Genomic DNA, 22,534 nt, shown 5'->3' on the forward strand with positions numbered 1-22,534 from the left:
GCCTGATGGTTTTGGGTTTTTTTAACCAGCATGCCTGAAAGGCTGACTTAACTATATCTGATAGATTTTTAAGAAGGGTGGTGTTCATGATTCGAAGGCCATGAACAAATGGTGGAGCAGTGAGTTATCAGTAAGCCTTTGGTTTAATGTAGCTTTAGCTATTTTTGTATAAAACTCCTGGAACTGAATTTGAGGATGCCAGAGATATTCCCTTCCATTGTTCAAGCGTGGAGGTGGGTATGACACAAAACCATTCGTGTACTCATATTTGAAATACCTGAGATACAAGTTGCTTCACATGTGTAGTGTTTTATTTATCAGTAACTAAACCAAATGACTGAATGTTTTATTTCTGTATTGACTTAACACCTTCAGTTTTCATTACTTCACTTTAGTTTTCTTCCACAAGTGAGTGCCTTGTAAGACATCGTTATGTGAAGAAATTTAGCAACTTGTGTCAAGAATTCTAAGCATCAGGTTGTAGCTGTTAATGAGACCGAAAAACTGTGAAGAATTGAAATGTCTTCAGTTAGTTGCCTGTGTTATCTAGTTGATTATTTGAATGTGGTTTCTGGAAGTACAGATTATGTAGTTAAGTCTACCAAGTGACTTCTTGTTGTTTGAAAAGTTCAACTATTTAAGAAGTCAGTGGAACATGGTGGCCTCTGTATATTTGTGTTGATGCCATACTGTTAAGCATATGGGTCTTGTAGAGCTGATGTACACGATTTGCATATCCCAGTATCAGAGTGCTTACTTGATTTTACAAAAATCCACTCTTAGTCTTGGAATGAGGAATTAGACAAATTTATATCAAGAAATGAAATAGTTATAGTATGTGCGTGTATATATATGTGAAAAATACACATATAATATGTAGAAATTTGTTCAACCATTCTGTTGAAAAGGTTGGCCTAATGATGTGCGCTTACATACGGACTGTAGGCAGTTCTCAGTTCTTCTGCAGGCTTCTCCTCTGCTTGAATCAACTGAACAGTGAACCTCATAAGCAAAAATAAAATCTGCAAATAAATTTTATTCTGCAAAAGCTGTTGTTCTGTAGCTAATGAGTAGAGTTATTTATGGATGTAGCTAGGTCCTGATTCATTGACTGTCATTCATCGACTTTTGTTCACTGACAGGAGCAGAAGCAGAAATTGACAGAAGGATGCAGTATCTGGCTTGGAGCCAGAAACCCTCAAGAGGTGCATCCATTTTCTGCACAAACTCCAGCCTTTGTAGCAGCCCAGTAGCAATTGCATTATCTAGAAATACAGAGCCATGCAGCATTTTTCTGTGTGCTAGTCTGGAGGATGGGGTGCATCTACTCCTGTAAAAAGATTGTATTTGGGGAAGAAGTAATTATTTTCCATCCAGACAGAAGCAGAATGACAACTTGATTATTGCTGCTTGCTAGGCGATTGCTTTGGTTGATTGTTGAGTTAGAAAGGTTTTAGGCTGTGAACTACCTATGGTGTTTGTCATTGCTGCAAGGAGAAGGGCAAGCTCTTCCTGACAATGCTTCTAACTTCACCTGCTTCTCATTGCTTCGTATTTGCCTGGGTCAGTATTAGTAGTTGCTGTTTTTCTGCAGGAATTGATTGGCGTGGGCAGCAACAGTTAATACACTTGTTTGTCCTAAGAAAAAAGAATGGAGTTAGATGTCTCTCTGGCAGGAGAGCATGAGGAATTCTGTCAGCTAAAGAAGGTCTTGGTTAGAGGCTGAAGAGAATGGATGGTGAAATGGAGCCTGCAGAGTCTGTTCATTAGCGATTCTGCTTCCATATTAGCAGAAGGGAACACAGGCACAATGTAAATGATGGCTTTGGCCTTGAAGATCTTGTAGTCTAATCTTGAAATAATAAGCACAGACTGAGCAGGCGTGTAAAACAGATGGGGGAATTGTATGCAGGGTGACATTAAGAGGAATGCCTGATTATTTAGATACCATTTTGTTGTTAATGTGCTTAAAATGTGTCTGTTTCTGTTAGGGGGATTATATTTAATACACTAAGGGAAAGTATACTCAACTGAGTTGCAGGCTACTAAGAGGTTGAATAATACAAGCATGAGAACAGCAACAAGTAGTTATCTTCTGTCTCTGGTGTGGTTCTATAATCAGAGTTCAAAGTTTTCCTTTAATAAATAATACATATAAATGTATTGGTTATGTTTTCCCCATGCTTTGTTCACAAAAAGTAATTACCATTCATGAATATTTTCTTTAATTTCAAATAGCAAATGTGAAGTGATAGACCCAAACTTTGATCTCCATCCTATTAGTGGAAGTGGTTTAATTATTTCCAGTGATTACCCAGTTCTGTTCTTTGGTGCTCTCTGCACAGAGATTGTTTTCTGTATTGTTGGCTGCAGCTTTCAAATGGTTTTGATGTGCACCTGCGCTTGAAGCACACTAGAGACATTCCAGACTTGAAAGGACAAAGGTGGGATCTGCACAGCAAGATGGGGCTCGTGATGAAGTGCTCATGTGCATTCATGTGTATAACAGCAACTCGGCATCCAAGAGACCAGGCTGTAAACTCCAGATCTGCACTGTGGCTGCAGGACGCAACACTGTCTTCGAGTGCCTCCTCAGCTAATCAGCAGTCACTAAATCGAGTTGGGGTTGTGTTTGAGCCATCTGGTTTCTTGTTCAGTACCCCGTTTTTAATAAATTCAGTTGTTTATAACATGAACTTTATTGACCTGTTCAGATTCTTATGAGAAACGTGGGTTTATACTTGACATGCTCACGGTTTCCTAAGCAGGGTCACTAGCTTTGGTTGCTGTGATTTTTGTACTATCTAAATGCAAAATTTTCAGAAAGAAAATATTTCTTTCCTAAATTATATCTAGATTTGAAAAGAGTAATTTCCTCAGCTAACTAAATTTGCTAACCCAGTTTCTGATTTCAGATGCAAGTTATTTTTGTTAATTCTTTCCTGCTATCAACCATCTGTATCAAATAAACTTTTAAAGTCTGTGTGTGAACAGAGAAGGAACATGGAGGCATAAAAAACATGAAAAACAATTATAATTCAGAATATATTCAGTAAAAACACACATTTAAATAAATCAAATATTACAAACTGCTCTTTTTGAAGGTAATAGGTGCTGATAAGAAATAATATTTACCTCAAATTTCTATGTCTATCTTTATGAAATGTGGTAAGCAACTTTAATAGTGGTCGCTAAAGACATGTGCAAGCCTTTTATGGTAATCTTTATTCCTTCTAATCTCTTTTTAAGGCAATTTATGTCCATTTTGGGGCTCGTTTTCTCTCTTTCTCTTTCTCCTCTGCCCTCCCCTTCTACTTACAAACCTCTGAAGGTTCTTAGTTTCTACAGCCTTAGACATTTCATAGGGCGTTTCATTAAACATGTCTTCTTTATAATTTGTTAAAACTTATCCCCAGTTTCGTAACAGTAAAATAATACACAAACACACGAAGGAATTTCTTTGGGAGGATATGCTGAATATCACTTTATATCTGTTTCTACTTGTCTTATTGTAGAGCTTGGAAACAACAGCAAGTTTGATGGCAGGAAAAAAGAATTCTGGCTTTTAGTGCTGGTTTATGTCTTGCCATGCTCAGGTGCTGTGGGAATTTCCTCTGTATCTGCAGAGAAATGGAGTATATCATTCCATTTCTGTTCTCCTTGGTGAGTAAGCACTTCTGCTGGGGATCAATGGATGCCATTTCCCTGCCAGGAGGAAGTGCTATGCCTCAAGCATGGAGAAGCCAAAGTTCTGGAAATGGAGAAAAAAGTGGTTCTGAAAAAGGAATGGGGAGTTTTGCTTCTTTCTCACTGTTTGTCTTGGATGTGGAAATAGAGTAAAAAATAATGCTTTCCTTGGGTGCTTTCTGCTTGTGAAACTTTGTGTAGATGGGGAGAGAAAGAGGTGGTGTTTTCTAACCACCCCATCCTTTTCTGAGCTGTGTAGAAGCAGCCCACAAGCAGTAGATCAAAAATAACCAGGCATGCTTAAACTGATATGTGGGACTGGCTCTGGAGGTGGAACGTGCCGAATTATTCCTGCAGGTCTCTGTAGGAGTGTTGCTATTAGTATGTTTCGTTTTAAAAATAATTTGAAAGCATTGTTTCTATAAAAGAAGTGATACAGTGAATAAGGGGGATTTTAGTGTTCTGTATATAGTGTTATCTCAAAGACACAGAATTTATGGAGGTTTTCATCAATGATTTAAAAGTAAGAAAATTCTTTTTTGCAGTTTTTATTATCAAGTTTCCACTACTTAATCCAGGTTCACATGTAACAAGTATAATAAAATTGTACATAACATACCAAATTTGTACCTTTTGTGGTTTGCTGTGCTTTCCTACTCTGAAGGCATGGCATGCGGGGAGGCAGAGTTTAGGGGCTCTGGTTGTTTAAGGAATAGCCACCTTGGGGACCCTGGCCCTTACTTACGGGACTGGCATGTTATTCTCCCGATTGGATGTTGTTTTTGAGAGGTTGGGATCTTGCAGTGTGGGGCACTCCTGCTGTGGTTTGAATCAGGGGAGGATCTGAAGATACAGACCCACCAGGATATATCCTCCAGGAAAGAATCAGAAGATTCTTATATATGTGTATATATATGTGTGTATGTGTATATATATACATATATATAGCCTTTAACACTTAAAAGTCTATCAAAGAAATATATTGGGAAATTTTTTGGGGAAAGCTACCTTCTTGCAAATACACATTTCAGAAGTGTTGGACGTTATTTCGGGGCTGCTTTGTTAATAGCTGAAATTGATGTTAAGCTGATTGAAATTGCTGTTTACTAACAAAAGTGCAAGACTTTCACTGTACAAGAGGATGTTGTCTCCTAATGAAGGTGTCCCCTTCCTCCCTCCACCTCCCAGCATTTGACTCCCCAGGCTTCTGTGATTGCTGATGCTGTTTTTACTGGGAGAATCCATGAAGTTTGTAGCTGAAGCACAGCTTGGGAGTTACGGGAAGATGTTTTAAGGCTCAAGTTGTGTGTGTTCTTAAGGGGATTGATTACTGAAGAAGGGCTGGTTCACGTGTTCCCCCTGGTTGGGAACAGCTGCTCTTTGCACTGCTGATGACTCTGCAAGGGCTTTGGCGGGGAGCAGGGACTCTATTCCTATCGCAGTGTGAGTTTTCAAGCTGCTATGTGAGATTTCTGCCAGAATCCTTCCAAGTGTGCCATTGCTCCCTTTGGCTTTACGCTTTCTTTTTGATTTGGTGCGAGCGACTGTTCCTGCTCCTTGAAGCCCAGGAGAAGTTTGTCACAGATTTGCTGTGGGCTCAGCCAGGGTGGGTCTGGGCTATATTGCTGGCTATGTGACAGGTCAGATGGCCAGTTTGTGTCTTGGACTCTTCCGTGCTCTCCTATCATACTGGTGGGCTTTGTTTCCTTTCCCTGGATGAATAGACCTGTAGAAGACTTTTTCTGTATTTTTTCTTTAAAAATAATTAGGTTTTTGACATGAATTGTGTGATTAATCTGGACTATTACTGAACTCTTGAGGTCTCTCTGACACTGGGGGCATATGAAGAGCTTGAACTGCACTGATTGTTCTGTGCTCTGCGTTGGAGTGATAACGGTGGGCTCTCCTTTCTGGCTCTAAGCCTCTTACATGCTGGAAAGAAACACAGTGTATCAGCACAATGATGAAACGGAGGAAACAGAGGCTTGGAGCCCCATCTCTGCGAATCCAGTAAGGACTGTTGTGAAAATAAATTGCACGTAAACATTTCAAATTGAAACTATGAAGAAAAACAAGTCAGAATTTTCTGTTTGTTAGAAGTTTCTTTATCTGTGATGCTTATTTTGGCTGTACACGAAATTTCATTTGGCAACTTTACTGTTTTACTTTTGTGGAACATTTACCACAAAGTATAGCCAGAACAGAGCAACATTTAAATGTTTTTAAATGAGGTATATTGTGGTTAGGTTTTGTACCAAACATTAATTAATATAGCAACTGAATGCTTGTAACTATCTTTCTAGTTTGATCACTTGTCAGATTTAAAAAGTGTTTTTAATAATCTGCCAGGAAGCTGTCAAAGGGCTCAAATCTCCAGGAGTTGCTACCTTTACTATCTTTTAAAGTTACGAATCCTATTGAAAACTCTTAGATTTGAAGCAAATAATCTTTACTTACATTGCGACATGTATTTCTACAGATGAAATTTAAACAAGCAATTACTTTTTAATGCTTCTGTCCTTTTTAAATGCTTTGAAATATACTAATGAAAATTGCTATTTATGAAGTTTGTAATTAGATTTATTATTTCTACTAGGTAAAATTAAGGAAATTGTGTATTTAATATTATGTTTATAAGTAGAGGAGGTTAAATGAATCTGTCACATAGTGAAGGGAGGAGCAGGGTATGAGGCAGTCTTAACCTTTTCTGCCTGTGGACTGTAAAGCTCATCAGCTTTTTAAGCAGAGATTGTTGGTGGAGAGGATTTCCAGTATCCAGAGGTTACTTACTGATGAGTATTTGGATTCATTAGGAAATTTAAAGCAAGGAACACTGGCAAACATGCTTGACTTCAGGACTTTCAGTGTAAAATGTCTGAATACTAAACAAAAGCTGAAGCACTCCCCAGCTATCCCTTTTGCTCACTTTTGTGTTTAAATATAGTAAATAGAAACCTTTTTCAGCCCTCAATCAAAATCAGAGTTAGAGTTGTAAGAATACAGTGGCACTATTTGTAACTAGTTTGAAGCTAGTGTAACAAGTTTCTAACGCATAAGCACACTTTACAATACCAGTATTTGTATGTTAACTTTTACTTTATTTCTAGTGAAGGACATCTCATCGTGTATAGTTCAATAAAGTAGGTGTTAGAACCTCATTTTTATGCTTATGTTGAAGTCTGTTTGCAGCTTTTTGGAAAGCAGCTACTTTGGGAAATTGTTTGTGCTCTCTGTGTATATGGATGCGTGTTGGCTGCTAACCCTCAACACACTATAGTGCACAGAACCAAGCACAGAGCTGGGGAGCAGCGTCCTCAGCTGTAATCCTGACACTGCAATGGATGTCCTGTGGACAAGTCACTTAACTTCTTTGTGCCTCAGTTTCCCCATTGCTAAAATTAGGATAAAGCTACTTTGCAGTGCTGCTTTCAGGCTTACTTAGTTGTTGTTCTAAAACACTGTCAGTGCTGTTATTTCCTAGTTAATGGTTTGTGTAATTCATGTTTTAACAGTGGCATATTTCTGTTGTTGCCACAGTGTGGCATGGAACCATGGCTCCCAAATTGTGAAGGCTGTGATATAAATGGTCAATGTCTATATGGGTTGCCGTTATCAATTTGTTATTTTTCTCAATTGAAAGTTTTACATTAAGGATTTACATTAAATGGTGTGTATTCCAGAAAGCCTGGGAATCACTACAGAAAAGGATTTGGATAATTCCAGGTTGGAAGATTTTCATAGCGGAAAAATAACATTGAACAGATACTAAATTGGCTGAAAAATACATTTTGGTTTGGACAATAATTGGAAGGATGACTTTGACCACTTAGTTTATTGCATTTAGAAGATATAACTTATATTTTGGAAGTCTCTCTCTTTTTTAAAATTGAAACAGAAGATGTGATATTGACCCTGATTTATGTTTTTTTTTTTCCAACTGTGGTACCTTGTCAGAATCTCCTCTCCTTTGTTCTCCCACTGCCGAGGAAATGATGTTCATCAGCACATGTTCTCTCCTACATCTGCTCCAGGTCTGCAGCACCTTAAATTCCCATTTAGTGCTGACTGTGCACTTGTTACTTCTCCTCTCGTATTTTACCTGAACTCACAACCCCACAGCAATCCATCTAGTCCATGCTACAGCCATCCTTTTCAGTGGAGGTAAGGAGAGGTATCGACTAGGAATTTCTAACCGTTTGGTGTTTGTGTGACCATTTATGAACTTACAGAAAATAAAATGAATTAAGGAATGGAAACCTGTCCACCCGTGTGTGCATGCAAATTTCTGGTTGTACCTTGTGCTAGCTTCCAAGTACATGTGCAGCTTCTACCATGTAGCAAAAGAACCCTCACAGGCATGGCTGATGTCAAGAAAACCAACTTAAAAGTAAACTGGTGTAGAGTGTCCTAAAAAAGCCCTGCCTAGAATAGTGGGTCTCAGCTAAGGTACTGTGCTCTGTAAATCCACATTAGTTTCTTGGAGAAGTTAACAGGTTGAAGTCTCTGTCTCCAAATACAGCATCTACAAAGGATAATGAGTAAAATCAAGCCTGTTGTTAGCAGGCTTAAGTGTGGGGTACAAGAGTTTGTAAACCGAAGCAACTTCAAACCAGCTGGGTTTCCATTAAAGCATTTGAGAGCTTGGCTGATGTATTCTTCCTTCAGGATTAGCTCTTCCTCCATATTGTGCTACTATGGAACATGCTTGGCCATCAGTGGCCGCAGTGGAAACCTTCAGCTTCTTCACTAAGAGGAAACTTCACCTAGTGAGAGAGTCACAGACCAAGGCTAAACCAAGCTAGAGATCTTTGTGTGTGCAGTTATGAAATCGGAGCTCGGAGGCACCTACTTAAAACTTGAGCCAGCATAGCCATCAGAGGGCTGGTTTTGAAGTTCACATGCTGCAGTGTGGATGTAGCCGGTCAAATTTCAGTTACTCATCAGGTGGTAATGCAATAGCCCCTGGATCTAGACTGTTATTTCAGAGGAAGATTGCTCTTGCTGGCCAGCTCTGGTAAGAGTAACTAGAAAATGTGAAGTTGAGCTATTTTAGGCATCTGTCCCTCTAATGGGCAGTAACATCTATCACATGTGTTGAGTGGAAATCAGGTTGTCAGCGAAGGAAAGGGATGTAGCATGTGTCTGTACTTATTGTGCACTGCCACGATGAGAGGTGCTTGCCCAGTGTCCCTGCTGCTTTCCCTGCGTGCTGGGCAGCACTTAGGGAAAATTCTTAATAAGGTGCTCATCTTAGCAGCACTTGCAGTGAGGTGATGGGCAGTGGCCAAAGAGCTGTCTCCTAACATTTTAATGTCATTTTCATCAATATAATTTTAAATACATGTTTGTTATTTAAGGGCGGGTATTGGGTAATGTTCCTTTATAACAAGGGTGATTAAATGCGATTAAATGCTGTTTAGCTTTGGGGCTAATTGACAGACTGGTAAGTTCAATTAAGTATCAAAATTAGATTACTGTTAACGTCAGTTGAGAACTGTTCTTTTTGGATTATTGATTAGTTTCAAAAGCTTTTTTGATACTGCTTTTTTTTTCTCTGGAATCCTTCTATCTTCAAGCTTTTGACATGGGTCCATGTATATTTTTCTCTTTAAGAACAGTTCATATAAAAGTCTTAGTGTCAGGTTATATTCCACTGTTACTATGGACTCTTCTTGCTAACATGTTTTTCACATATGGGGACCTTCCAGCCATCTGCTTTCTAAATACTGAATGGTTGATGATTCACAGATACATGGCTCTGTGTAAGAGCTTAGGTCCACTATAGTAACTTTTTATTTTTGTCCTTGTTGCTTTCACCTGTGCAGCTCTTGATCCTGTTTTATCCAGTCTTCCTTTGTTGTAGTTTTGTTTACTTGGTTACAGTGCCAGTGATAGCCATTCCTGCTTGCTTAGAGCAAAGGTTCATCTTGGCAAGTTACTGCTATCATTGATCTACTCAGCTTAACACCCTCAGGTTAGCCAGGCAGTGGTTCATTTCCATGGATATGCAAATGATACTAGGAACTGGTGGAAAAATTAAATAGAAAAACTTATGTCTTATTAATAATTTCTCACTTTTTACTTCTGGTATATTGCATTTGCAAGAATCTACGTTGCTTGTAGTTCATGTTGTTGATATTTTTATGTGGACAACGTTGGCACATCTTGGGACAAGTCAGCATGGAATTCCATGGTTTGTAAAAGAATCTAAGAATGCAAATATTTTATACATAACCTTTGAACAGTTGAAAAGAATGTAAACCTTTCAAAAGAGCAAAAGGAAATGTGGAGTGGCAGCATTACAGTAATAAATTTGATAGCAGGTGAAATAAGACTGCTATAGTTGATGCAGCTGTGGGTTGGAATTAAGGTCATGTATCTTTAGGAAGAAAAGAGAATGGTGTCCAGAAAGTACTGAGTTTCGTGTTTGGGATCTGGCTTGCACTCTTGTGGGGGTGGCAGGGAAGTCAAATTACTGAAGGAGAAAACAAGGCCATGATTCACAGCTGGTCCTATTTATGAGTTGGCAAGTCCTTTGTACGCCATATTTGTCCTTTAATCAAAATATGATTTATAGCATTTCTTGTTATCATGTTGCTTAAAAGATGTCATGAATTAATTGTTCTAACTTGGAAGCAATAGGCCTTGAGATTAAAGACCCATGCATTTCCCCCATTTCAAAAAAACATTACACTCCCTGTAACACCTTTGGCAAGATATAAGCTGGAAATGGATTAATTTGTTTGTGATAATAGGATGAAAGTGTTCAAGTGCCATATTTCTGGCATCTCTGGGTGCTGCAGGTGAGGTGAAGTCTCAGTGGAAATTTGCTTTATCCTAGCAAATCAAGGGAAGAGTTGGGTTCAGCTGCATTATTCGATGATTTTTCTCATGCTGTTTTGATTTAATGAATTCATCCTAGTTGTGGAATATGTTCTTATAGGTTTATATGGTAGAGATTATTTTTCTAGGACTGTTTTCCCTTGGAGATTCTAGTTTCAATAATGTCTATTGATAATAGCTATTAATTTTTTATAGCTTTGCAAAATAGTTTCATGGATTTTTTTTTTTTTATCTAGCCTTTACAAAATCTGGTCATCATCTCTAATGTGATGGTGGTCAGATCCTTGCTGTCTTAAGTAAAACAAAATGGGAAACTTAATGTTGCTCCAAAATACTTAGTGTTTGAGCACAGTACGTAATTACTTGATCAGTGTGTAATTATAATGTTATGAGTTTTATATAATTAGAATTTTACGGACATCTGTGATATAATTTAAGAATATATGAATATATTTACATAAAAAGCCTATTCTGGGAAACAAGTATTTAATCAATAGCTGTGGTAAGTAACCAGAGTAGATATAGACGTTCAGCAAATGTACTGGGAGAGTTGCCTGTTAAAGCCTTTTTTGTGTAAGCTGTTGCAACGGATGAGGGGAGACCTATATCTAGAGCTATGGCTTGTTTGGGTGTCTGAGTGTGGTTTGGTGTGCAGTGTCCTCAGTGAGTCTACTCTCTTGGGTTTTGAAGGCTACATATATTTTACAAGAGCAGGGCAGCACCTGTAAATGGGAGAAGTTCCCTATTTTTAGGGAAGATAAGCATTTCAGGATTCAGACTTAACGAGGTTCTTTATACTTTTATTTTGAAATACCCAAAAGCTTCTCAAGAGTTGCTGATAATTTCCTATCTCTACTTAAATTTCCTTTTAGTTTAAACTCACTTGATACAGGTCTTAAGAGTTTATTTTAGTTAGAATTTCGTATTTGACAAATGTCAGAGGATTAATGAAGAGGACTATATTCATCTTGAATGGCATTTGAAAATTGTTCTGGGTTTGCAGCAAGTGATACCCTCCTGGTTTAGTGCTTGGTTTGGTACAGGTTCTGCTTTCTTAAATGTGCTAAATAATTGGTCAGAGTTGACTGCAAGACAGTATAATGTCACTTTTGGAAACAGAGTAGATAAGCAATTCAGGAATAATGAGTAACAGAACAACTTTGTGAATATATCATTATGCAAAATGTGAAATGGTGAATTTTGAGTAGGTAATCTTTTGGCAACTGAATTGTAATCTACATCTCACATTGAATGAGTGAATGAGTTTCCCTGAATTAATTTCTTTTTTAATGGAAATTTTTCTTTTTATTCCTTTTCTTTTCTACAAGTTATTATTCTTGGGAATAGTTTTTCCCATCTAGGAGGAGACTACAGGGGAGGGACATATTGGTGATACCTAAAACTTGGCAGGCTCAGATGTCTTTTTGTTCTTCTTATGCTGATCAGAAACTGTCCATTTGCTTGCAATGTGGTTGGAAATACTGAGGCATTGTGGTCTGAATGTTGTAGTTTTTTCATGTCAAGGCATTGTATATCTGAAGGGGGCCTACAAGGATGCTGGGGAGGGACTCTTCATTAGGGACTCTAGTGGTAGGACAAGGGGTAATGGCTTCAAACTTCAACAGGGGAACTTTAGGTTAGATATAAGGAAGAAGTTCTTTACAGTGAGGGTGGTGAGGCACTGGAATGGGTTGCCCAAGGAAGTTGTGAATGCTCCAACCCTGGAGTTGTTCAAGGCCAGGCTGGACAGAGCCTTGGGCGACATAGTTTAGTGTGTGGTGTCCCTGCCCATGGCAGGGGGGTTGGAAGTAGATGATCTTAAGGTCCTTTCCAACCTTAACTATTCTATGATTCTATGATTCTTTAAATGCTAAAATGCCTATATTCTGCCTGGAGCTGCAGTAGCAGAAGAGTTAAACCCTTCAGTCTGGACCTCGAGGTGTGAATTCTTTTCTCTCTGGCTCACCATTTGGCTGGCCTCAGTGGGACCACTTGTAAAGTATGACCTGGTAGTTTGCCTTGGGAAATCGGAGGCTACCAAAGGGGTGTATGTATTTGTGACTTGAGAAGTTGGAGGGCTTTAATGTTTGCTAGCCATTTCACCTATAGTCCAAGTGTTTTGTAACTGTTTTTTCTATATAATTGTGTTTGAAGGCTGTGATCTGCTGCTGTACCTGCACATAAGCTGACTCATTTACTACCCCTACCCTGTTCAAAGAGTTTGGGATGGTTGGGACAAGTTACCAACTTTTAGTGAGGAACAAAAAGCTTAGAAGATTCTTAAGAGACTGTAGTAAATATTGAAGCTTTTCTTTTTCTGTCATTACCCTCAGAAAACACTGATTTCCTCAAATGATAGTGGTGTGCTCAGTTCTGTGCAAAATCCTTCCTTCCACATAGTTTCTCCTTCAAAGACCTTTTGATCTTGAACACGGATACAGAAACAACTCCTGTGCTGAAAGATTCCTGGCAGGGGAATAACTCTGAGAAATAAATATATATTTTTAACCAGGCAGTCATGTGTTTATTATTGTTGATGGACAGTCTCATGCATCTTCCAAAATTTGTTTTTAATTGTACTATGAGGCCACCATATGCTATTTTTAGTTTTGACTTGGAAAATAGGCGAATGTGCAAACAGGCCTGTTGACATCCCATACTGAAGCACTAATAGTAGAGATGCACAAATAGCGTGAACCTAGTGCCAACTTAATGGACTTGAGCTAGGGAGAAACAGGGATTATGTGACACAGCTGCTTGCATTAGCACAGGGCTATTCCTACCTATGAGCAGGAGATACCTGTTTTCTTAAACAATTGCTGTTTGAAGCCACGAGTTGCAATTTCTAATGTTGACAGATAAACCATCTAGTGGATCATTAATAGCCTGAAAGCTTGAGGGAAGTTCAGAATGTAAAGAAGGAAAGAAGATTTCAGGGTAACATTGCACCAGTTTTTAAAATTGTATTCCATTTCAGCTACGTCTTGCTAACCTGAGCTATGCTGAATTTTTGGGTCAATTTTAAGCTCTTGTTTGGATATTGAAAACTACCATGCCAGAAGGCCTGCAGCAGAGCTTCACTTCTATGCTATATCCTTGCGTACTCTTTTCTACAGGCTGCATCTGTCCTCCCCTTTTCTTCAGTATCTCTGTTCCTGGTTTGTTCATTCATCTCAAATTTGGTTGTTCTAGTCCTCCAAGTGCTCTCTTCCTCTCTTTTATTTCCTGTATTTTTGCTGCTTTGGCTAGTTGTTATTCTGTCATTCAATCCCTTGTGTGGTACTTGAGAGCATAATCTTCTAACCTAGTTTACATTACACTGTCATTATGAATTATTAATGTTCTAAAATAAAATCTTCAAACAGTAATCTTTGCTGTGGTGAAAGAGCTCTGCGTGCTTTTGTTTTCCTTCCCATCCTTTCCTTTCTTTAGACTTTCAGGTCTTTAGAGCAGGGATGTTATTGATCCAGCCATCTGGGAAAGACTTGCTATGCAATGAGAGTCAACTTGTCACATCGCTGGGCTGATGAGATAGGCATTTATTTATATGAACACACACACAAAAAAAGTTGTGGAAGTAATACTTCTGATTTTATTAGAAGACTTGGCAGCACAAGTAGAAGTGATAATGAAAATTTGGGTTATAGCTTGTCTGGAAGATGAATATTATTTTTTTCTGGTGCTCTCTTTGTTGTTCCAATTTTTGTTCCTGTGATTCTCAGTTTTATTTGTGAATAGATGAGAAAATTAAAATAACATCAGCTCAGGTTATAATTCTCAGCAAATTTTTAGGGCAAAAGAGTTCAACCAAAAGAAATATGGTAAAAATCCCTATCAGCTTTCCTCCACACTTCATTTTAATGCAACTGTTCATCCTTTCTGCTTCTGAGAAGTTAGAAGATTCCAGAATCATTAAATGTCCAGTTTCCAAGTGAATCAACACACAGATATTGACCTGAAGTGTTCCTTTTAAAGTCACAAGTATCTGCGTTGCCCTTGCAGAGAACCTGCAATTCCTTTGGACAAAATTGAGTTGATTACAGCTGCGTTCATCTTTGACATAGAGGAACAGCCCAAGGGGACGTGTTCCAGCCTGCACCCCATAGCTTAGTGTGCGCAGCCTCCTCTGATATCAAGATGGATCATAAAACTGTGACCTGTCGCTTCTGCAACTCTCCCCTTCCTACTGAGAATAAGGGCAGCTGCAGACTACACCATAGAACGCCACAGTCTGTGTTCTACATACTATTGTTGTAAGTGGTTGGTATTGTGAAAAGTACTTTATTTATTCATTTTGCAAGTCTTATTTTCTCTGCGGAAAGTAGGTTCTTTGGGCAAGCAGGTAGTGTTGCATGCATGACTTATCTGTTTGTTTCCTAGTTTGTGTGTTCTACCAAATAATTTGACAAGCTTGCTTTTATTACTAGTTGCAGTTTTATAGAAGCCTAAATTTGGTTTTGTAAGAAAATATTAAGAAATTGCATAAATTTTGTTTAAATTTTGATATTTCACACTCTAACCTATAAAATCTGTATAGTGTTTGATTTGCTAATCACAATTTGGAAGAGAAGAAAGTAAAGTGAGTGTAAGATGAATATTCCCATTTCTGAATATTTTCTCTTTTCTTTATATCTGAGGTGGTTTAAAGATCACTGTTGAGGTGGGCTATGTAAGTCATTTATTTTAAAAATGAGCATTTCTGTTATGTATTTTTGTTTCTAGCTATGTTACTTATTTGTGCCATTTTTAATGTGTTACCTTAGAGTGTAGTAAGATTAAGCATTTTAAACTTTTAAGCTTTGTTATTAATATTTTAAAATGAATTTTTCTCTGGAGGCTGTAGAAATCAGTAGAAGTTCCATATGTGTCTATTCTGTATTTAATTTCAAATCAGGGAATTCAGTTTGAGACAGTTCGTCTTAATTTATTAATTTGGCTTCTGTGTTCCAGACCTCCCTACTTCTATATATAGGAGGACATACATGTTAGAAGTCATATATGAAGTAAATTTCTTTGTTCTAAAAGATTCTAAATATTATGTATATTTTAGGAAAGATTATTTTTGTAATGTATCACCTTTGTGGGTTTCTCAGAATTACTGTAAAACAGTTTATAGAGTTGTATCAATTTGTACTGTTATAAAAATCAGTGTCCTGGCCTTGTTCTCATGTTCCGTCTGTCTTGTCCATCATCTATTTTTCTGAGGCTCACAACCTTGAGTAGTTTGTTTGCCTGTTGGTTGATGATATGTTTTAACATCTTTCCTAGACTTTAAGATTAAAAGCTAAGTTTTTGCTGTGAAAATTCATATTATTCCAAAGGAATAAGTAAAGTAGGGACCAATTTCTGTTAAAAAATCACTGCCAAATTGGGATGCAATTCTGCCTTTAAAACTGGATGAACTTTTAATCTTTTCTTTTTTTTTTTTTTTTGAGTATACCAGCACTCATGATGTTTCCCAAGCATGGTTTTGATTTCTCATGTCTCTTCTGTGCCATGGCTTATTTTGTAAAGTCTATTCTTATCCCATGCTCTAACTTCATTAAGAATTTATGCTTGAAAATGTAAAATTCATCCTCTTAGTCTGTTCATTACATTAGCATTCCCCTTGCTCCCAGAATAACTCTTCTTAGCCAACATCCTACAAAAGAAGCTTTTTGTCTCAGAAAAACTGTGGTAAATGCGAGGGCTTTACAATACCCTTAGCATTTCAGCTGAGCCTAAGTGTGTTAATAAAGAAATGGGGAAAAAAGCTGGGAAGTCAAAGGTCCAGCACCGGAGGTTCAGGTTGGAGCAAACAGCCTGAATTATACCTGGAAACAAACAAATCAGATGCCAGAGCTTGTTTGAGAGTTCAGTCTTGATTTGGTCTTCTGGGTAATGTGCTGTCAAGCAGGTAAAGGCACTCCCAGCTCACTAGTGACCATGAGTAGCCCCGCGCCTGGAGGCACCATGTTGAGCCTTGGCATGCTGTGTGCACGGGTTGCTGCCGTGAGATGGGTGTGGGGAGTTTGCAGTCTTGTATGGGTGAGGGACACCCTTTTTGCTTTTGTGAGCTAGTAATTGCGATCTGGGTAGCAAAAAGGCTCTCTAATTCACTCTCTGAAATACAGCTCCATTCCCTCTTTGCTCTTTTGGTTCATTTAATCTTAATTGCTTGTGTGTTACTGTGGATTAGTAGTAACCATCCACTGGTAGTTACTGTTCAGTCCTCAACCCTTGCAAAGACACAAAGTGTCTCTTAATTTGTCCTATAAACTCCACACTGCAGTTTCCCTGTAAAACAGAGGGTAATAACACCTGCTTTTTCAAATCTGCTGTGCTGCAGCAGTCTTGTTGTAATGGGTTATGGATAATGTCTATCAAGTGCTATGTTTTCTTTGGAATATATACAAAACCCCTGTTAGGGAGAATTTAGCAATAGCCGTGTCTCATTACTCAGCGTAGGGAGCAGATGTAGAAGAATTCTGCAAAGAACTGAAGTTGATGAAGTGCTTTTCTTCTCAATGGAGAGGCTGATGCTGGTTGGAGTGTCAGGGGAAGAGATTAAGATAACTTCCTGACTGCAAATGCTGTTGCATAGTAAATTAACATTGTATTAAAGGTTAGAAAGTTTTAAGTGCCTTGTGATAAATAATACATGATAAAGATGAAGAAATGCTTTGGTGGCAACAAGAGGCTCAATCTAGGTTTTCCTTTGGATAAATTTCAGTTGGTGAAGAGGAGGGAAGATCTTTGGATGAGAGTGTCAAGGTTATAGCAGCTCTTCTCTTGTGTTTCTCACAAGTGTTACTAAGTGTTTTCAAGAATATTTGAGATAAAATGTTAAAAGATTTCTGTCTAAACATGAAGTGACATTTTCAGAACTGATGTTCAGTATTGTCATTTTTCAAATAACATTTCTCATTTTTTATGGCGTTGAATCACATACTGAAGTTACATTTGATTAAATCAGACAACTGACATTTGAATAACACGTGGAGACGATGTGGCTCGGGAAAGAACGCAAGTTCTAGTACTTATTTAATGAGCGTAATTGACCTTTCCATGACATCTGAGCCCAATCATCAATTTTGTGAGCTTGAAATCATTTAGTTTATGTTCTGTTGAATTTGCCAAACATCTTACTGGTGTTATTTTTGAAGAATATTGTATGGAATAATAGCATACAAATAAATGATACTGTTGTAAATAGAAAAACAAAGAAAGAATCTTATTAAATGCTGTTAGGATTTTGGGCACAATTAACTTTGTGTTTTAGCAGTGCTTGCTTCTTACCACTATTTGGTAGTGTTTTCAGTTGGAAAATACTGACTGTGATGGTAGAGCTATAGTTAACACCCTCTATATCTGAGTACAATTTTGTAAGAGTTGTTTTAGGACTATGAAATCAGAGCAGTTGCTTATGATTAAGCTGTGCAGTGGTATTGTAGTGAATTAGATAATGTTTCAGGCTGTCCATAATGATTGCAACCCCTGTTAGTTCAGTAACTGTGCTGGATTAAAGTTACATGAGAAGCTGGCAGCTTTAATTCGGGTGTATGAGTGTGCAGTGCCTGATAGCTGGTTCAGTAAATGTTTCTGATCTGTTGAATCATTAACTAGTGCAGACACTAGATGTTTCCTGCATGGGAAATGCACACCAGAGACAAGTTTGGTTGTTCTTCACCTCCCAAAAATTGGAACATCAGGTCTTAGTTTAATCTCATATAATGTGTTTTTGGAAGCCGTTTTATACAGAGGTAGCAATTGAAACCTGTGTGAAACGTTGTAGTAGAAGAGTGTATGGCTCTTCTGGATTGTTTTGATGATTTCTGGAGGTGGGGTGTTTTCTGCCAAAAAAAGAAAGCAATCAAAGATTGTATAACCCAGCAAATAACAATAGAAAAAAGAACCTTAAAGATATATTCAACTTAATGTTTTCTGTCAGACTGTTACATGTCTTGAGATTGCCGTCTGTTCAGACACTGTTCATTTGCTGAGACACTCTTCATTTGCGTAGGTCACTCTTCAAATAATAATGATGCCCCAAATAGCTCAACACACATCTTCCATGAATTTTTTCTTAAAGGAACCCTCCTTTTCTTTAGAAAAGTATAGGAAGAATATTTTCTCCTTTCTTCATAATGAAAGACCAAAGTTTTCTGCTAGAGTTTTTAACCATATTGTTAGTGATATAGAGCCGGTATCTCTTCAGTTCATGTGCATTGACTTACGTTTACTTATAGTAGAATAATTTTTTGTGCATGTTGGGTATACCGTTTAATGTTTAAAATAAATTTGATACTCTATTTCTAGAGAAAGAACATATCTTCTCTTTAATGACCCCTATAGACAGTTTAGTTCTGCTAGTAAAACAGTTTTAGTGTCTGGATATTTCTAGTGAATCATTAGTGGGTTTGAGGCTATTCAGAAAAGTTGTATGACTATTAACAAAAGTTAAATCTGAAACTATCAGCTATTTATGTGACACTTGATACAATGTAGCTATTTGAGTGACTGAATAATTAAGAAGAGGTAGGTTTTTTCCAGTTAGTATTTCAGCTGGCTTCCATTGTAAGCTTTCCTTTACCATAATGTGACTCAGGAAATTTATCTTCATTTGAAAACTACTGGATTACTACACATTTTATTCTGGTTGAAATATTTAAACAAATATAATCAAGAATATTTTGTGGGAACTTGATATATAGTCAATTTAAAATGTGGTCAGTCACAAGAATTTTGAACTTTGGGTTATTCTGTTTCATGGAATCATAGAATCATAGAATGATTTGGGTTGGAAAGGACCGTAAGATTATCTGCTTCCAACCCCCTGCTGTGAGCAGGGACACCTCGCACCAAACCATGTCACCCAAGGCTCTGTCCAACCTGGCCTTGAACGCTGCCAGGGATGGAGCATTTACCACTTCTCTGGGCAACCCATTCCAGCTCCTTACCACCTTCACTGTAAAGAACTTCTTCCTTATATCTAACCTGGACTTCCCCTGTTTAAGTTCGAAGCCATTACCCCTTGTCCTACCACTACAGTCCCTAATGAAGAGTCCCTCTCCAGTACTCTTGTAGGCCCCTTCAGATACTGGAAGGCCGCTCTGAGGGCTCCCCCCAGTCTTCTCTTCTCCAGGGTGAACAGCCCCAACCTCCTCAGCCTGTCTTCATAAGGGAGGTGCTCCAGCCCTCTTACCGTCTTCGTGGCCCTCCTCTGTACTTGCTCCAACAGCTCCATGTCCTTTTTGTGTTGAGGACACCAGAACTGAACACAGTGCTGCAAGTGAGGTCTCACAAGAGCAGAGTAGAGGGGCAGGATCACCCTGGAAGGGGGTTTGGAACTAGATGATCTTTAAGGTCCCTTCCAACTCAAACTGTTCTGTGACTGAGAGTGACCTCAATGATCTCCTTGGTACGGCCTCAAACTTTACAAGAAGTTTAGCTTACTTTTAAAATGATAGATTTTATTTAAAAGAAGATGGTCTTGTGCCAAGTGAATTTATTTAGTGATAAATGTAGCTGCTATGAAAGAAGTCCAGAAAGTAGTGGGTTTCGTGTGGACTGTTTGCCTAATTGCATTCTCATTTAATGTCAGGCTTAATTAATGTCCTACTTTGGTAATGGTAAAGATGAGAAATTGGGGAAGTCGTTGACATTGGCTATTTATAACTGTCCAGTGGATGCAGTGTCATTAGGAGGGCCCTGGAAACTACACATTTGGTCGACAGAGAATACTTCATCATCACAGGAGCTGCTGAAATGTTCTGCAGGTGGTCTTTTCTGAGGACAAGTTGGGCATGAAAAGGAGAAGGTGCATTAGGGAGATTGATGGAGACTGAATATCCTGAAAGGCAAGTAGAAGAATTTTATAAGGAAAGAGGTTTCTTCAGGCTTGGAATTGCTCAGGATCAGGAATTCATATTAATGTTTTTATGAGTTAAACAAAAATAGAAAACTCATCTTGTAACCTATTTGTGAATGTGATATTTTTCTTGACATGCTTTTTGGTATGCAAAAGGCTATATTTTTAAACTAATGAGAAGTTTCTAATCCTAATTTTGCAAAATGTTTTGCTTATCATGCAGTGACAGTAATATAGTTCCTTAGAAGGATTTCATTTGTCATTGTAGATGTGAGAATCCTTATGCTTCATACATTTGTTACAACTGAAGTGAATTCTGCAAATGTTGTCATTGTCGTGTTTTAAGACATGCCATATTTATGAAAGATGTTTGACAGTTTCATTGTGTTCTTCTGTTTTTGTAGCAAAAACACTGCATCTCCGAGTATGGTGTCTTCACGTATTTTTGGGTTCTCTGAATTTCTCTGTGGTTGATGTTTGGGGACAGTCCCAAAATGAGCTCTTTGCAGATGCTGATTTGCCGGATTAGATTTTGCTATTGACATGTGGAACAGGCTTTTTGAAAAGCAGGAATATGAAGTGTTAAAGAAATTCCTGCTGTTTGTGTGAACCAGGGTTATATAATTCCCAAAGTGCATTTTCCAGGTTTTGGGTAAGTGCCTGCAGGAGCATGTTAAATCAGTGGATGGACGGGTTTCCAGTGATAGCAAATGCTCCATTCCCTTGCCCTGCTTTGGGTGCCCTGGGCTCCCCAAGAATGGTGGAGGATGGACAGGGTTTCACTGGGTTAATGCTACCGCAGAGCAGTCAGTCACTGATGCCAATGGAGAGTGTTCTCCTAAAATGGCTTCTCCTTTTTGTGTCTTTCCCATAAGGGGGGATGTGAAAGAGCTGGTGCTGACCATAGTGATGTTATGAATGATATGCATTCAACTACTGAATTTTCAGTCAATTCTGAAAAAGACCCTGCAATTCATATGAATACAGGTGTTCTAGCTGGTTGTGATCTTATTTGCTAACTATAAGCAGTCAGGAATTAATTTTTGTTGAAATGGCTTTATTTTGTTAGTTAACTAAGTACTTCCCCCCCCCCCCATTATTACTGGGGAATGTAAATCTGTCAGCTAAACATGATTTGTTTAAATATGTAAATCTGAGTATTGTTATACCTTTTCAAAACCATAGTTTATTGGAATTGGAAAGTCACATAAAGGCTAAAATGCTGTTCCTTAGTTCTACACTTCATTGGTATAGGTTATTATGTGGCTACAAAAATGAATGTGTTTGTTCTTTCTCATCAGTAGTAGACAGTGGCAGAGTTTTGTCTGGTTGTACTCTAAATTAACTTTGTGAAATCAAACCAAAATGTGATTTAGATTCATTTGATACAAATGTTTAAAAGCACTAGAAGGGATGGTTGTGTTGAGCAGAGATTTGGTTCCCGTAGCACTCAAAATCCCATTTCCCTGCTTTAAAGCTCAGATGGAAGGGCATGCTTTGCTGAATCAGATACTATGATTCTTGATAAATGTATGTATTTAAAATGTGCTGTTATTTAATGGAGGGTTAGGAAGGCCATCTAATTCTTTCATGTGATTCTGTGAAAAGCTAAAGGCAGCCTACTGGGATTTCTTTCTCGCAGACATTTATGTGTGTTTTAAGGGCTGTATTGTGCATGGAAGGCAGTGCCAGCTGTTGATTGTCATCTTTCTCATGTCTGTGATAAAAAGCCACTCAAGAAGGCTGAAATATGAGAACGTCATTAGCTTTCCTACTGGCAGAAGTGCTTAAAAAAGCCACAATAGAAAGAAAATAGATTGCATATTGAACTAAAAAGAAAATAAAGGAAAGAAAAGGCAGCTACAGTGAGGTTTTGTTTAGACCCTGGAAAAAGCAAAAACATGGCAAGGAGTTTCTACAGGCGCAAAGAGGGGAAAGCGAACTTGTGGCTGATGTGCAAGGGTGTGTGTGGGAACCCTCTGGTGCGCATCACACGAGTTGCGTTTTGTTTCAGCTGGTTGAGTTGTTTTGTAGGCACCAAGTGCTAGGTAGGAGTTCATGTTTACTGTGACTGACGTGTATGTGGTGTGGCTGACTTTAGGAGGAGAATGGATTTCTGTTTTTAAACTGATCTTAGGTGGCACTGTAATATTG

General features: G+C 38.2%; 1 protein-coding gene across 1 annotated transcript in view; it reads left to right on the forward strand.

Annotated features, from left to right (window-relative positions):
• Positions 1 to 5,638: 5,638 nt before the first annotated feature.
• The window catches only part of LOC104403578 (microtubule-associated serine/threonine-protein kinase 2-like), a 103,327-nt gene continuing 86,431 nt past the window's right edge, over positions 5,639 to 22,534 (forward strand). The window contains 2 exon segments of the mRNA XM_010011766.1: positions 5,639 to 5,697; positions 7,642 to 7,848. Of these exon segments, the coding sequence (XP_010010068.1) occupies positions 5,648 to 5,697; positions 7,642 to 7,848 (257 nt within the window). The 5' untranslated portion in view covers positions 5,639 to 5,647.

Source organism: Nestor notabilis, unplaced genomic scaffold, assembly GCF_000696875.1.
Source record: "Nestor notabilis isolate BGI_N333 unplaced genomic scaffold, ASM69687v1 scaffold19233, whole genome shotgun sequence".
NCBI lineage: Eukaryota > Metazoa > Chordata > Aves > Psittaciformes > Psittacidae > Nestor > Nestor notabilis.